Source organism: Phocoena phocoena, chromosome 3, assembly GCF_963924675.1.
Source record: "Phocoena phocoena chromosome 3, mPhoPho1.1, whole genome shotgun sequence".
Classification (NCBI taxonomy): domain Eukaryota; kingdom Metazoa; phylum Chordata; class Mammalia; order Artiodactyla; family Phocoenidae; genus Phocoena; species Phocoena phocoena.
Window position 1 is genome coordinate 94,995,698 of NC_089221.1, and position 17,586 is coordinate 95,013,283.

The window sequence follows — 17,586 nt, forward strand, 5'->3', positions numbered from 1 at the left end:
CATCACCAATAATAGAGCAAATCAACATGTTGTATCTCCAAATACAATGCACTGAGAAGAACATGGTGTTATTTCTGCAATATTCATGCCAAAATGTATATCTCCCACTTTTGTCTATAACATAAATCTCCTTTCCTCTTAAAACTCCTTTTATAAAGCAGAAACTAACACACCACTGTAAAGCAATTATACTCCAATAAAGATGTTAAAACTCCTTTAAAGGTTTCGTCTTTCTGCCTCCACAGGCTTTTAAAAACCTGTGCTATTATAGATTCTATAAAATCTGATTCACATTCACACATTCAATTAAAAATAACTCCATTCCTCTAAGAACTTACATTTTTGTTCTGAAATATGGACTAGTAAAAGTTGAATTAACAGCCTAAAATATTCTAATCTATAAAAATTTCATATTTAGGAAGTAAAATAGACCTGGGAAGCAGCACTTCTATTTCTCTGGTTGTATATGAGAGACTAAAAAGTAGAGCAAAGGATAGTTCTGGCTGAGACTAAACTAAGTTTTCCTTACTATTGTTGATAAAAAGACTAAATTGTATTGTGTGAAAGAATAAAATTTCTACTTGATATTCTCCTTAAAATAAACCTTAGAGTAAAAAAAAAACCCACATAAAAGTATTAAGAAACCAAAAGTGATCCAAAAATCTACTGTCAGCCCAGTCAATCTTGCTAGTCAAAATAGCTTAAGGAACTCACACCTCACACCCAATACAGGAATAATCTCACCAAGGGCACTGTAATTCTCCTTTATGCTTGGCTGCGACTTCCCAATGATCCCTATTAAGATAGGTTATCAACATTTGCCTTTGAGATTTTACTATTTTTTGCTTCTAAGGCTGACTAATCTCTTTCTGCTAAAGACAGTTTCTTTGGACACAATCAGATTACATTTAAAATTTAATGGCTAAAGAGTCAAACTTCCCTTGAATATTATTCTTAAATGGCTATTCTGATATATGATGTACCCAGAAAGCAATCTTATTATCCTTATTTCCAAATTATTGCTAGAAGAGATGAGGCATGCCCCAGCCCCCATATATCAGCAGTAATAACTTAAAACAAAGAGTCAATTTATCAACATAACTCACCATACTTCTTCTAATATAGTTGATGGCTTTTTTCATATCCATGCCAGACCAGTTGTTGAGCATATAGCAAATACAGGAAGCACAGTATACAAATCGCATGTCATTTTCACTGCCTTCAGGTACTGCACAAAAACTGAAAATAATAACCATATGATTTACTGTACTATAATTTATTTTTTTGTAGGGGGGTTAGTTAGAAACACCTACTTCATGTCTTCACTCACAGAAAAAGCTATCACTAAATACAGATTTAAAAACCATATACTACTTGTATTATTCAATAAAGGACTATTAATTTGAATAATATAAAACTATCTCTAAATCAACACTGTACTCCCAAGTTCAATTTCTGGGTAGCTTAACATACTACCACAGTTACTCTTTCCCAGATGCCACCACTCAGAGTAAGTTTCTTTGCTCTCAGCCATGGAAAGCTATGGCACAGTGGCTTGAGAATTAATAGCAGAAAAAGTAGCAGGGCCCTATTGGGTAGTAAGAAATTCTCAAGCCCAAGTTCTGCTTATGTGAAATTTCTTCTCAATGTATATATAGATAACCATTAATTAACTGATCATATTGGTTTTTGTTTTTGTTTTTGTTTTTGTGGTACGCGGGCCTCTCACCATTGTGGCCTCTCCCGTTGCGGAGCACAGGCTCTGGACGCGCAGGCCCAGCAGCCACGGCTCACAGGCCCAGCCGCTCTGCGGCACATGGGATCCTCCCAGACCAGGGTATGAACCAGCGTCCCCTGCATTGGCAGGCGGACTCTCAACCACTGCGCCACCAGGGAAGCCCCGATCATATTGTTTTAATTTTCACATATTTAATTAGTTTTAGAGAAGTACATAATAGTTTGTATTTCATATCTATTCTTTTATTTATAAATAAGGATAAGATAGCAGTGACCAAAGACTATAATGAATTATTGAGAAATTAGTCACATGTACTTGCTGAGGTAAATATTTAGTTTTATAGTATTTCCAATTAATGTCAATTTACCTTATATGTTTCCACTAATTTTCCCCTCATCAACAGCAGTGTTTTTAAAATACTGACAGGAAAATAGACACAGCAGTAGATGGGCTACAGCAATAACAACGTGGCAGGATTTGTTTGCAAAGTCTTTTCTTTAGATAGCATCACTACTGCTTTATCACTTCCTAAACTTAAAAAAAATGTTTCACCTTAAAACTTTTTTTTTGTTAGACACACCACTCAAACCATCAAATATTAATGAACTCACTACTTTTTCTATCCTTTAATAATATCACAGAAACTACCTACACTAGACTATAATAATATTCTGTGTTCATCCCTTTTTCCCCCATCACTATGTCTTAAGGCATAAAAGTTTAGATTAAATGTATATCTGCTTCAAAATGTCCGTTTTTTTTACCCAGAATGTAAATTAAAGTAGATCCTAATCCTGAAACTATTAAACCATTTATTTATGGATCTATTATCGCCTTTAAAAAAAAGAAAAATGAACTAAGAAAAAATGGAATTGTTATTGTGATTACTTTTATTTTCATTCACATAAGAAATATTTCACTGATTAGGCACTTAAACCGTATGTATACAGTGAACTTTAGGTGGTTCTAATAAGAGTTTATGATAAACTCTACAATTCTAGTATAGTATTATATCTATTTTTAATTCCAAATAATTTTTCTTAAAAAAAAAAAAAAGACAAGTAACAAAGAATGACCCATACCTTCCATCTTCTAGCTGAAGGGCTCTCAAGCCTGCTAAGCAAGCTTCTTTATTTACTCGGCTTAGGTCATCTCCAAGAATAACTAAGCATGAAAGGCCAGTGTAGGTCATTGCTATGTGGCCACTATCATAAGGATGAGCTGTTCCAGGATTCTAGATTCAAAATTAATAATGTTAATTAGAAAACTGAAATGAGATCTTATTTCATTATGCAATTTGACAAGGTTTTAGTAAACAGTAAAATTAAATGTTGTTTATACTGATTTGCATAGACATCTGATAGAGACAAACAAAACTCAATTTCGTGTATGTCTCAACGTAAGTATTATTGAATACTTTCCAGGCTACGTAATTTTCAATTTTATCCTCAAGTTTATGGAAGTAGATTTGATATTCAAATAAGCCATATTATTTCAACTTCCTATTTGACCAACCATATCACTTATAATTTAAGTCTTATAAAGTTAGAAAAGCATGTAGAAATAATTATTTTTTATGCTGTGCAAATTCAAATTAAATACCACAGTAGTGATCACCATTTAAAAATCCTACAAAACAATACAGTTGAAAAACATTATTCTATTCTCATATGGTTTAATTATTTGAGTCTCTAATAATATTAACACTTAGAATGACAAAAAAATGCAAAGAAGAGCTCCAGATACTAATATTGAAAAATTCTCTAGAAATAAAACAATCTAATTTTTAAAGTTTAAATTACCAAATGAGTATGATTGCAAAAAGTCTTTTGTGAAGACTGTTAGACTAGTAATTGCCCAGGCAGAGCTGGGGAGTCAAACTAGGAAACTCATATAACCAGAATATTTATTAGATTAGTTTCACTGATTTGACTGTTTCAACAAAACTATCCACAGTTATCAAACATCTCTTAAGGTTTATAAAATATGTGACTCCTTGTAGGAAATCCTGTAGACTCTAGCTGGCACTGGCATAGATAAAATTAATTTAAAAACTTATTAAAGTAAAAGTAAAAATGTAAAACCAAGTAACTTTACATTCTGCAATACACAAAGCATTTAAAGTTTTATAATTATTTTCAAATAGCCAATCCTGTTTGGTTATTTTAAAAAGATGATTTCACTTAAAAAATGTAAAATTTCACATTGTACTATTTCTCAGTTTAAGAAAGTTTTAATTTTGATAGAATAAGAGTGTATTTTAAATTCATCTTTCTCACAGGATTTCCTTCTGTTTTAGTTTGGGCTCATCAATAATTGCTTCAAATACTAGAATAACTGCCCATAACATTAGAAAGTTAAAATGAAGCTTGTACCAAGATTTTGGTTAAAACAGACTCCTCTGCTTTCTACAATAAATGTTAACTTCTACACTACTGTAAGGCATCAAATCCTGGCTCTACTACTCACTGCTGCATTTTCTCATTCTGGAAAATGGAGATATTAGTACCTCTTTCACAGGGTTACTGTGAGGATTAAATAAAATTACTGTCTATACAGATGCTAGTTATCTTACTGATGATGATGCAAGTGCAAGGCAAATATCAAAAGGGCCACTACTTCTTTGGAGTCACAACTCAAGGGTCTTGAAACCACTAGTGACTTAATCAGAATACTTTGCTGCTCACTGACCTTCTGTAGTTCTTCACATAATAAGTTTGCAAAGGTGTTCAATATCCTCTATAATTTGAACTCACCCCACCTATCCAGCCTTACATATACAATTCCTTATATGGTCTCACAAATATGACAAGCAAATTTTCACTGTGGTATTTCTTTCATTCTGAGCTCCTCCTTAGAACTCAAGCTTTAATACTCCTGGATATCCTATTCCACATTTATAATTGCCTTCTTAGAAATCCTGTAACATTTCATTTTTTCGTACTCAAACTAAATATCTGCTATGTTAAAAACACTGTGGGGAATCCGAACAGAAATCAAATGTGGACCTTAACCTTGAAGGGAGAAGAGGGCTACTTGAATAAGTACACTACAAAGTAGAATGCTGTATGTGTCATGATGGAGATACAATAATACATGGATAAAGGATTGTTTTCTGCAGCAGAAGAGGAGCTTGGTTAGGTACAGATGAAGAGGCGGCGTTACAGGTAGAAGAAAAAGTAAAAGGAAAGCAGAGAAGGAAGATTCCAGGCTATGTAGTATGTGTTAAGGACAGTACATAATTTAATAGAGAATATGGGATTTGTTGAAGGAAAACAGTGAGAAAAGGGGGCTGAGAAGATCCATTAGTGTTTCTCAAAAAGTGTTCTATGGCCACTAAAGGTCCTGGACATGTTTCAGGTAAGTGAATGGCCCATAGGTGGTTTCAGACGAAAAAGCGAAGATACTATTTACATACTGTATTGAAAAATCATATGTGCCTCCTCAGATTCTCTTGGCTTCATCTGTCTCCTGGATTCTCAGCCACCACCCTAAGTGACAACTCCTTGTGGCCCTATATGATTCCAGCTAGAGTCTCTAGCTCCCTCTAGCACTCAAGATTCAGATTAATGCAACACAGAATGGAATGAGACCTAGCTTCCCCAGAAAATGCCAGGGTCTCGATGAATTAAGGGCCCAAAATGGGTTTCAGGAGACTCTGTGAATCAAAGGCAAAAAATGTTTTCTCCTTACATTTTATCGTTTTGTTTCGAAAATGCCTTGGAAGGGGGTGAGGGGAGTAAGGGGGCTGTCTCTTAAAAGTAATGTTATCAAAGAACTGTTTTACCCCAACAAGTTTAAGTATACATCTGTATAGGGTATGGTGCTGTATAATGGTCATTATTATCAGTGTCATGACTTTTAGATATCCTGTCCATTATGACTAAATGGAGAGCTACCTCTATTCAGGACTGGCTTAAGTTGGAAAGTATTATATGTATGGGGAAAAAGGACAATTTTTATGGATCCTTAGTTTCTAGATTCTCTGTTAAAAGCAACTGGCATACATGATTGGAGACACCTTAGCAAAGTCATATGACTTTGACACAGGCATGGGCAGAGGAAGAAAGTTGAAGCAGTGCCTCTATCAAATCATGTCACCTTTTCCAAAATCACTGCTATTTATTCCAAAATTTTGAAGCAGAGTATGGAAAAATTGGCAACATGTCATTTTTACCTTCAGCTTGGAAAGGGATATAAATCTTGATGTACTCAGTGTAGCCAGATATTGGCTTGTAACCATTATATAGGCAGACTGACCCCCATCAAGGAAAAAGTTTCTATTTTGTGAGGTCTCTTTCCACAAAATGATGAAGTTTTGCTCTGCCTTCTATTGTAGAAAAATATTTTATGCACAGATGAAACACCTACAAAAGTTTGTTTGGGGTCTGCTTCTTTGAAGAAGAAAAAAAGCTTCTCATATGTCAGGATTCACTGCTTTCTATACCTGCATGTGCTGGTACCAAAGCCTCTGCCTATAAGTCTGAAGAGAGTCTGCCTACCGTCAGGAAGGTCATCATAATTCATCACTACTTGGGTCTCCAATCACTGCTTAGCAAGAGCTTTCTCTTTCATTCCTAAGAAATGTGAACCAAATATAAAGTCCTTCTGTAACACATGGTTCATTGGTTTCTTAGAGAACAAGTATCATGTTCTTGAGTGATTTCCATTTTCTCCAAGAAATCACCAATAATTTTTACACACACACACACACACACACACACACACACGATAGTAAGAAAGACAATTTTTTAACAACAGGAATTTCTGTTCTTTTATATACTGTGCATTCTTCCAGAAGTAAGGTGGGTATAGCTTTCCCTTAAAAAGTTCTAGTTCATAACAGACAGTTTATTAGACAGTATTTAGCTACACTGAAACTTGGAGGCCTGGTTCTTTCTGTTACTTTCTTAGTTTTATTTCTTACTAAAATCTCTCCACTCCCTCTCCTCCTTCCTCCTAATGCAAAGAGAACTAACCTTTGATGGATTGAATGGAATACCCAGGTATGAAGAGCCTCGGAAACCACAGCGATTTAGATTTGATCCTGGAAAATAAAAATATGTACTTATTTTAAATGTACCTTATTTTTGTACAGATTCTAAAGCAGTTCAGTTATACAGTCTCTCAGAAACAGAGTATTTTAGTACCAAAGTTTTGTCACTGTCTCCATTTTCATGCTAGGCAACACTGAATGTCTGCTCTAGGAGCTTTATGGGAATTTCTTCATTTAATTTCCAAACCAGTCCAAACCAAAACAATGACCTCCTACCAGGTACCTTTAATTTAAGGCTAACTCACTGAGTACAAAATGCTTTCATACTTTTCCTAAATGACCATTTTCATGTCATCAACATATTCAACCCCTCATGTTACAGAACAGAAAGCAGAAGCCCAGATGTTAAGTGACATGTTCAAGGTAATAGCTGGTTAGCAACATAAAAGGATCTAGAAACCTAATGTCCCATCTAGTGCCTTTTTACTTTAACTCATGGCTTCTTTACAGGGGAGCAAGGTAAAGGTATAAACTGCTCTACAGTCACAGAAAATATATGTACTTTGTATTTTAGTATTAGACCTTCATTCTAAGTCCAACACTTTGCTTTGAAGTACAAAAGAACACTGCAAGTTAGCACTTAGTCTCTAGTTATTCAAACTGTGTTTACTCACACTGATAATTTTTCCTACCTAAAATTTTTTGAGATGTCAATGGAATATAACTGGGAACTTAACAAAGAAAATATCTACATCCATGAAAAGGGAACTCTTGTGACTACTGCTGGGAATGTAAATCGTTGCAGCCACTATGGAAAACAGTACGGAGGTTCCTCAAAATATTAAAAATAGAACCACCATGATCCAGCAACTTCACTTCTGGGTATATATATCCCCCCCAAAATGACATCATTATCTCAAAGAGATATCTGTACTCCCACGTTCATTGCAGCATTATTCACAACAGCCAAGACGTGAAAACGACCTAAGTGTCCAAAGATGGATGAATGGATAGAGAAAATGTGAGTTATATACAGATAAAACGTCATATGTGTTACACATACACAGACACAAACAGACACACACACACAAGGGAATATTATTCAGCCATCAAAAAGATGGAAATCCTGCCTTTTACAACAACATGAAGGAGGCTTGAGGGCATTATGCTAAGTGAAATAAACCAGACAGAGAAAGACATATAGTGTATGTTCTTACTTATATGTGTAATCTAAAAAAGCTGAACTCATAGAAATAGAGAGTAGAATAGTAGTTGTCAGGGCTGGCAGCAGAGATGTTGGCCAAAGGGTACAAACTTTTAACTATAAGATGAATAAGTTCTGGGGATTTAATGTTATGTACAGCATGGTGATTATAGTTAACAATACAGTACTGTATACCTGGAAGTTAAGACCTTAAATAATAAACCTTAAATGTTATCACCACACACACAAAAAGGCAATTATGTAAAGGGAATGGAGGTGTTAACTAACCTTATTGTGGTAATCATTTCACAGTATATATGTGTATCAAATAATCATGCTGTACACCTTAAATTTATATATGTCAATATTATCTCCAGAAAGCTGGAAAAAAAATTTAAAAATATCAATGAAAAAAATGGTCATACCCACAATAAGAAAATAATTATGGTTTTGAGAACTATTATAAAATCAGCATGATAAAAATAGAAGGTAGGAATGTAGTACCAACAGACTGTACATGCATTGCTAATAAAAAAAAAACCAAGTTGGGCTTCCCTGGTGGCGCAGTGGTTGAGAGTCCGCCTGCTGATGCAGGGGACACGGGTTCGTGCCCCGGTCCGGGAGGATCCCACATGCCGCGGAGTGGCTGGGCCCGTGAGCCTTGGCCGCTGAGCCTGTGCGTCCGGAGCCTGTGCTCCGCAACGGGAGAGGCCACAACAGTGAGAGGCCCGCGTACCGCAAAAAAAAAAAAAAACAAAAAAAACCAAGTTGACTTAAAAACAGGTTCCGAGGTGAGGAACTAGCTTCATATCTCTTATGACTGGTACATGACTAATCATAATAACTGGTTTTCAGGTACTATAAACTATTCAGCTTTATACACCCGAAATACTTAGAATAGTAGCTTATACATTAATTCTTTGAGTAATTTAGCAAACTATCCCTAAATTTAAAACTCTCCACCAAGCATCTTCCCCCATTAACAAAAAAATTATTTAAAAAAGAATGCTATCTAATGGTGATAACGATTTTGATGAACATGGTTCTTTTATCTTTGCTTAAGAATTTTAAATTGGTAAGCCATTTAAGACCTGCCAATATATAATGAGTTATACAAAGGCTCATACCTTCTGACTGGTAATGATGCACCTGAAAATCCACTCCAGTAACTTCAAATATGAGATGGTCATATGCACAGAAACACTCACTATAGTATTATGATGGTAAAAATTTTGAAGTGACACAAAAATCCAACAGGTTAAATATAACATACTATACTCAAAAGAACATTATACTGCTATGAAAAGTAATGATTAGGGAAAACTACATAGTAACATAGAGAAATATATATGCTCAAGTTAAAAGAAAAAGCAGGATACAAAAATATATGTGTATTATGTTTATAATTAGGCAAAGTGGGCTTATCATCAAAGCCTGGAAGAGAATAAATAAAATAATACTGTGTGGGAGAATATGAATAAAGGTGAATTTTGTTCTCTTTATTAGTCATTGTTGTCATCACAAATTACTACAAACTTAGCAACTTAAAAGAACACCCATTTATCATCTCACAGTTCTGTAAGGTCAGAAGTCCAAGGCAGGTCTCACCAGGCTAAAAATCAAAGTGTTGGTAGGGCTACATTCCTTATTAGAGACTCTGGGGAACAATCTGCCTCCAAGTTCATTCAAGTTATTTGGCAGAATCAAGTTCCTTATGGTTTTAAGACTAAGGTCTCCATTCCTTTGCTAGCTGTCAGCTGGGGGACCCCCTTAGCTCCTAAAGGGCACTCTTGCCATTTCTTGCATCTGGGCCCCTGTATCTCAGAATCAGCAATGGTGCTCAAATCCGCCTCATGCTTAGACTCTCTCTGGCTTCCCCTTCTGCAGCATCTCTCTTTTTCCCTCTTTAATCTGCAGTTCTCTGACTGACTCTTCTGCCTTCTTCTTTACTAAGGGCTTATGTGATTATACTGTGCCTGTATGTATAACACTCATCGACAATCTCCACATTTTAAGGTCAGCTAATTAGTAACCTTAACTTCACCTGCAAATTCTGTAGAACTCAGTGTTTGATTAAATAACCAGGGAACAGGAATTTTGGTGGGAGAGGGGGCAACATCTTTAGAATTCTGCCTAATACTCCTTCCAATACTCCAAATTGGATGTAACACTGTACTTTTAAAATCTAAAATTAAATTATCCCTTCCTTACCAAGCCATGGGTGCCTTTATCCTTTTATCGTCACTTGTTTTAATCCATCTTTAATTGGGCGAGGGGTAGCGTCAAAAGGTATATTTTCCTAGGCTCTATATTTGATCTGATGCCTAAAATGTTTTCCTATTATGACTTAAAATTTTTGCAAGCAGTTTTATTTCCTTCAGACTGCCTTTTTAAACATTATCCTTTCAAGCTACTGATTTGCTGATAGTTTTCTATGAAAATCAAATCCTATTTCTACTTTTGATGGAAGAAAGCTCTGATTCCATGTTTCAGGTCTGAGTTTATACTTCCCTTAGGAAGCCTTTCTGGAGCCCCCACTAAGTTAGTTAGGCTAACTAAGTAACTTAGTTAGCCTCTGTCAGCCTTACAGAGGCTGACATATAGTAGGGGTTTAATAAATATGTGTTTCTCAATGAAATTATTTCCTTAGAAATAAATGAATGGAATTTCTATTTGCTCATTTCTGTGTTTTTATATCACTTAAATTATTAACTTTTCTGAAAAGTAGCAGAAATATTGATGCTCAAAAATACCACATAAGGTTAGGAGCTGTGGCATGGACACTTGGAATCAAACTCAATAACCTATTCTCGCTAGCACTGTGTTCTATAGGCAAGTAACAACCTCTCTGAGCTGGTTCCCTCCATTTTTGAACTAGGAACAATAATATACTACAATCAATATTTAGCAGGGTTCTTCTAAAGGTTCAAGGGCATGTTTAGATGGTGTTCGGCACAGTGACTAAGGCTCAATAAATAGTAACCATTTAACATGAGCTAATAAGATGTTAGCAAAAGTGAAATAGGAGGAAATTAACAGCTTCTGTTACAATTTATCAAGGAAAGTTTCTTTAAAATAAAAATACCTTTTCTTCCATTTTCAAAATGGAGTACATATCATCATCTTAAAAAATTCATTAGGCCATTCTTTCTGGTTCCTGTCAAGATTTGTCGGCTATTGTGCGTTCTTTTATAATTCTAGTAAGCTTACCTATTCACGATAATTATTAAAATATAAACATGTAATTTATTCCAAATTTACAACTGCATGCAAATTCAGGATAGTTTAAACCCTCTTTGGAGGTTTTTAGATAGCGCCATCTAGTGTTCCTATTCAGTAGTAACGAAGCAAACAAAGTGTGATCTGGCTGACCAACAGAATCAAGTACAGTTTGGAAAAATATAGATGCTCTTGGGTCCTAACCTCGGCCCACATCAAAACTCTCACAGTAGGGCCTGAACAATCATATATAAGAAAGAAAAATAATCCCTTTCTGATACACAGTCAGAATTGAGAACCACTGATTTGGTGAATGCATACATAAAGTCAAACTAGTTTCCTTGTTTTATGGAAGCAGTCTAGATAGCTATGTATCAAAAAACCCCAGATTACTTTAAAAAAATGAAACTGGGTCTATGGAAAGAAAAGGAAAATAGCAAAAATGTGCATATGCAGATGGATATAATACATATATGTGTATTTATGTGTGAGCACGTAGAGGGATGTGTTATTAGAGAATATAACATGTTTAGCTATCAACCATAAGGAAAACAATCCCTTTATCTGCATGCTTGCACATGAAAGTCAATTATTAAGCTACAAGGCTGACTCCTGCTTGATGACTGCGTCATATCTCATTTACAACCTAGGATTTTACTACTAAGCTCAAATAAACACCAATTATATGTCAAGCATCACAAAGACAATGCATTTAGATATTCTCTAAAAAGCAAAGAAAATGATTATAAACCCGTAGAATGTAAAACTTTAATGAGTTTAAAAAGACATTTTAATCAGCAGAGTTATTTTGCTTTTCATAAGAAAATGTGTTTCCCCTCTTTTAGGAGAAAATTTTATTGTGAATGATAAAATAAAAATACATTAAAAATTATATTTAGGTGCTTCTAATAAAGGACAACTCTTGGGCTAAAATATCATATTACTAATGGTGGTCATGCTGCTTAAATATAGTTCAAAACTTGTTTTGGTCATGTTCTTAACTTTCTAATTCTCATTTTGAATGTTAGGTTTTTGCAATAAGCAAAGAGAATTCAAGAGAGGAATGTGGTGATTTAATGTAAAAATGGACGTTTATATTTTATGGCTATAGAAGTAATTCCTCACAGGTCTCAAGAAACACAAGGTTTCCTAGTAAAAGGACACACCTTACATAACTGTTTCAGGATGTCAAGAGAGACCCAGACAAGGTACATAAAATATTATATAATTTAAAAAGTGGGTTTTTTAAAATCTATTTTCTAAATTTCACAGATTAGTTTTAGAACAGGGCAATTAAACAGAAGGCAGGTGGGAGATTTTCTCTCATAGAGATTAGAAATTTAATAGTGTTTCATCCAACCAAATGGTAAACTGATTATTTGGAATTGCAGGTGGACTGTGAAAAGACCTGTAGTACAGCCTACCAGACATGTGACTAGGGGCAATTGGGGACATCAACCGACCAACCACTGTGAGACTATCTTTGCAAAAAGTTCTTGATCTACAATGCTTCCCAAACAGGTGCTCTATAATTTCTAAAATCTGCAACATGCTCAATTTAGCCACATGAAACTATACTTACATTTTCAGCATGTTGTTAAAAAAAAAGGTACAAGCTGATTGAGAAATCTACTAAAAAACTGAAATCATTAAACATTTTACCTTTTAATATTAAACCACCTTATCCACCATTCCAAACACTTAATTCTAATGTTTTATGAGCTCTGTTATGGAAGAGATAACAGATTTATTTTCCTTTATCACCATAAGACAGCCTCAGAGTTCTCATGAAAAAATCCATATCTTACAGAAAAACATACATGATAAACAGAGCATCTATTGCATGGGACTAGTATTAGAAAAACTGAAAATTAGAAACAGAAAACTGTATTCTAATTTTGCCCCTAGCATTAACTAGCTATATGACTATGGACAAATCATTACTCTCTCTGGATCTTAATATCCTCATTTGTAAAATGATGGACTATAATATTCCTTGTTTGGTTCTAGTTCCAAAATTCTCTGGTTGTGTCCCTGATCAGAGAGGGTAACAAAAAATTCCCAGCCTGATCCCTTGTGTTTCCTAAATACTTCCTGATATTGATGAGAAGGGCCCCAACTCTCCAATGGTCTGACCACACACTTATTACTAGGATACCACAGGGTCTTTACAACCCTGGAATTAAGTGGAAGGCCAGAGTTAATTGTGATTAAATATTCATAATGTACTTAAGTTCCATTCATGATAGTCTCCACTAGGACCCTATATACTTCACCAGTAAAGCAGCACTGGGGCCTGGAGTCAGAAGCCAGGGATTTCAGTCTGACTCTACTACTTTGCATCTGTGTATGGCCTCGGGCAAGTCTCTTAATCACTCTGCCTCTCATTTTCTTCTCCACTTCTGGGGAAGGCAGATTAGGAGAAGAACAAATTTGATGATGTCTTTGAAAATTACAAAATATTAAATAATGTACAGCATTGCTTCTGCCAGTAGCAAAATATGGATATTTGTGTATAATCATATAAATGGGTTTAGTTTTTATTTTTGTTGTGTTTTGAAGAGCGATTAAGCTAAAGTTTTTTAAGTTGAATTTTAATACAGAAACATATTTATTCTAAGCATTCAAACAATGCAGATATATAGAATAAAACTGAAGTACCTTATCCTGCCATCCCCTACCTCTGTTTTCATCTACTTCCCCCTCCACAAAGACTGTCTATGCACGCTTTCAGAGTTTTTCCTATACATTGATGTTAATAGATCAGTAAAACAAAACACCCCTGTACATACATGTTGGCATTTATCATTTAACTATATTTGATGAACAGTTTCATGTCGGTACATATATAGATCTACCTCAGTCACTTTACTACTGGGCTGTACTCTTTACTGAACCATAGTTCATTTAACTGTTTCACTTTTGGTGGATATTTATTTTGTTTCTAATTTCTTACTGTAACAAACAATGCCAAAACATTCTTCTATACAGATTTTTGCACACATGTATTAGTTTCCTGAGGTTAGTAACAACTTACCATAAATCTGGTGGCTTTAAACATCAGAAATTTATTCTCTCACAGTTCTGGAGCCCAGAAGTCCAAAATCAAGTTGTTAGCAGGGTTGGTTCCTTCTGGAGGCTCTAAGGGAAAATCCATTTTATGCCCCCTCTTAGTTTCTGGGTGGCTGTGGGGAGTCCTGATGTTCCTTACCATGGGGACCCATCACTCTAATCTCTGCATCTGCCTTCATATGGCCTTCCCCTCTGTGTCTCAAATCTCCCTCTCCTTTCTCTTGGAAGGACACTAGTCACTGATCTTGAGATCCTAACCTTAATTATACCTGCAAAGACCCTTATTCCAAATACGGTCATATCCTGAGGTTCTGGATGGGCATATATTTTGGGGGCCATTATTTAACTAATTACAACACACACAAGAATATGTGAGGATAAAAAGTTACACTGCTAAAATGCTCTTCCAAAGGCTGCAATAATTTTTACTTCCACCAAAAGAATATTAAAGTGCTCTTTTTCCCACATTCCTACAAACTTTTAAAAACTTTTTGCTAAATTGATTTGTTAGATAAAAAATGTTAACATCCTTGTTTCTATTGCATCTCCCTAACTTCTAGTATCCATTAATCCTCTTTTCATGTATTTAATGACTATCTGTACTTTTGCAAACTACCTATTCATAAATTTTGTCATTTTCTAAATGGCAATGTGTCTTTTTTTTATCGTTAACAATTCCTTATAGTTTGGATATTAATATTTTGTCTGGTATATATATTGGCACAATCTCCTCCAAGTCCATCAGTTATCCAACTTTATCTTTCCCTATATAACATATAAAAATATTTATTTAGTCAAATTTACCAAATTTTTCCTTTATGGTCTCTGGGTTTTGTTTAACACTTTTAAGATTTTTAAATTCCCTAAGATTTTATGTGATACCACAAAGTAGGACAAATACAGAGCTAAGAGTTACAGAAAGCATGTTCTATGCAGTCTGCAAATGTCTTATGAATGAGAAAATATTTGAGGAGCCAGAGGACGCTCTAGGCTAAACGTGAAAATAGAGAAAAGAAGAAAAGTAGGAAAAGGTGTAGGTAATTTAGCAGTCCAACAACTGTTGATAACACAAAAATGCTCTAGGCACCAAAAGGGAAAAGAAATGTAAGACTGACGCATTCACTGCCCTCCAGAAGTTTACAATTCAGATGTAAGCAAAAATATTTTAAGCAACAGTTAAGCAACAATGACTAAAAAAATTTAAAAATTAGCAATGGGCTTCAATCCAATGAAGTCCATGTAGTTGGAAGTACAATGGGAAAGAGAATTCTGATGGATCTTAAGAGATGGTGAGTACACCCTAATTCAAAAAAATTTTTAACTTTCATCAAAGTTAACTTTCATCAAGTAATGAACTTCTGCAAAGTAAACTCACCTGTATAACTAGCACTCAGCTCAAGAAAAAGTGCATGACCAGCAACCTAGAAGCCCCATCCTACTTCCTTCTTGTCACGCCCCAAAAGCTCAGATTCGTTTTACCTACATTTTCACTTTGTATTAATAGAATAATATACTATATACTTCTTTATCTCAAAACATGTTTGTGACATTCATCCAAATTTCTGCATGTAGGTCTAAATTGTTCTTTCCCATTACTGTATACTATTCCATTGTGTGAATTATAATATATCATTTATCTATTATACCAATGATGGGTAGTTTGTATATTCCTACTCTGGACTCCTGTGAAAAATACTGATATCAACATTCTAGTACATATCTTTTAGTGAATACATTTTTTCATTTCTGTTGGATACCTGCTAGGGAGTAGAACTGCTGGTTCATAGAATGTACATATGTTCAGTTTTAGTAAATACTGCTAAATAGTAGTTGTAAAATAGTAGTTACAGTTGTGCAACATTCTCATCAACATTTGATATTTTCCATTTTGGCCGTTCTAGTGAGTATGTAGCAAACACAATTATTAGGGATAATATGAAAGTCCAGATAACAGCAAAGCTCTCACAACAAAAGATCAAATAATGAGAAAAGTAAGAAGGCTTCAAAAAGAATATGGATATTAATTAGCTGGAGCTGGCAAACAGTCCTTAAAGGTAGATAAAAATATAAGAAAAGACAGAAAGTAGGAAGCATAGTGAATAAGTGACTAGTGTTCTGGTAACTGTAACCTATAGCATGAGTCTCTCACTAAAATGCTATGGTCCCTACATTTCTAGAGAGACAATAGCTATTTTATTCCAAGGAAATGACTATCATAAATAATTTTAAAAATAATATATATTTTAACAAAAACTTATAACAATAGCTTTCCTATGTACCACAGTGTATAATTTCATATCTGAATCAGTGAAATATATTTAAGAAAATACAATGTATAATTTGATTAGGACATGTATTTTTAGTAAATAAAAATTATACATAATCTATAACAAAACTACCTTACATCTGTCTAATATCTAAGTTTTTTAAAAGTTCCAGACTTTCACTTAAACTAGTGAAAAAAAAATCCTGATTAAAAAAGGAAAATACAAATTATTCCCATTTTGTAGGTGACTAGAACTGTGACCTCACTGCAGCCACAAGCTCTCAGGGAATGAGAACCATATCTTGTAATTTATCACAGCCCCTCTCCACAGGTTTAGCAGAGTACTGTTAGCAAAACATTCAATAAATCCTACTCACCAACATGTTAGAATCTATAACTACTCAGCAATATATCATATATGCTGCTTCATGTAGTTGGTGAAAAATGATTAGATATGTAATAAAATTCTGATAGATCTAAAAATGCTTAATCATTTTTTAACAAGAATTCATCAACAGGCACAGAATTTTTAAATTATGTATTAAAAAATACTACAGGGCTTCCCCGGTGGCGCAGTGGTTGAGAGAGTCCGCCTGCCGATGCAGGGGACACAGGTTCATGCCCCGGTCCGGGAAGATCCCACATGCCACGGAGCAGCTGGGCCCGTGAGCCATGGCCGCTGAGCCTGCGCCTCCGGAGCCTGTGCTCCACAACGGGAGAGGCCACAGCAGTGAGGCCTGCATACCGCAAAAAAAAAAAAAAAAAAACTACAAACTTCAAGAACAATAAAGTAGAAAGCCACAAACCATGTCCAACAGCATCTGCTAACAGATCAAAGCACTTTATTTCTAAATAAAGCTTTAGCTTATTATTTCCCCAAAGTTCACCTGGGTGAGATTTATACATGATTACTCCAACCAATGAACCACACAGTTAATTTATAAATGCTGACTCTTAAAAGAAAGGTAAGTAGTGACCACAGACAAAAATTGCATGATTTTCTGTGAGTTTATCTGCTTGCTCTAATTCAATTCAATGTTAGAATTTCTAACATTTATAAGTTAAATAGATATTAGGTATTTTACACTTAA

The 17,586-nt window shown here is 34.8% G+C and overlaps 1 protein-coding gene across 1 annotated transcript in view; it reads right to left on the minus strand.

Moving 5' to 3' along the window:
• The window catches only part of PGGT1B (protein geranylgeranyltransferase type I subunit beta), a 55,572-nt gene that overhangs the window by 29,233 nt on the left and 8,753 nt on the right, over positions 1–17,586 (minus strand). Inside the window, exons 3-5 of the mRNA XM_065874550.1 lie at positions 6,718–6,785; positions 2,821–2,972; positions 1,107–1,239 (exon numbers count right to left, since the gene is read on the minus strand). Coding sequence (XP_065730622.1) covers positions 1,107–1,239; positions 2,821–2,972; positions 6,718–6,785 — 353 coding nt within the window. The remainder of the gene's footprint in view (positions 1–1,106; positions 1,240–2,820; positions 2,973–6,717; positions 6,786–17,586) is intronic.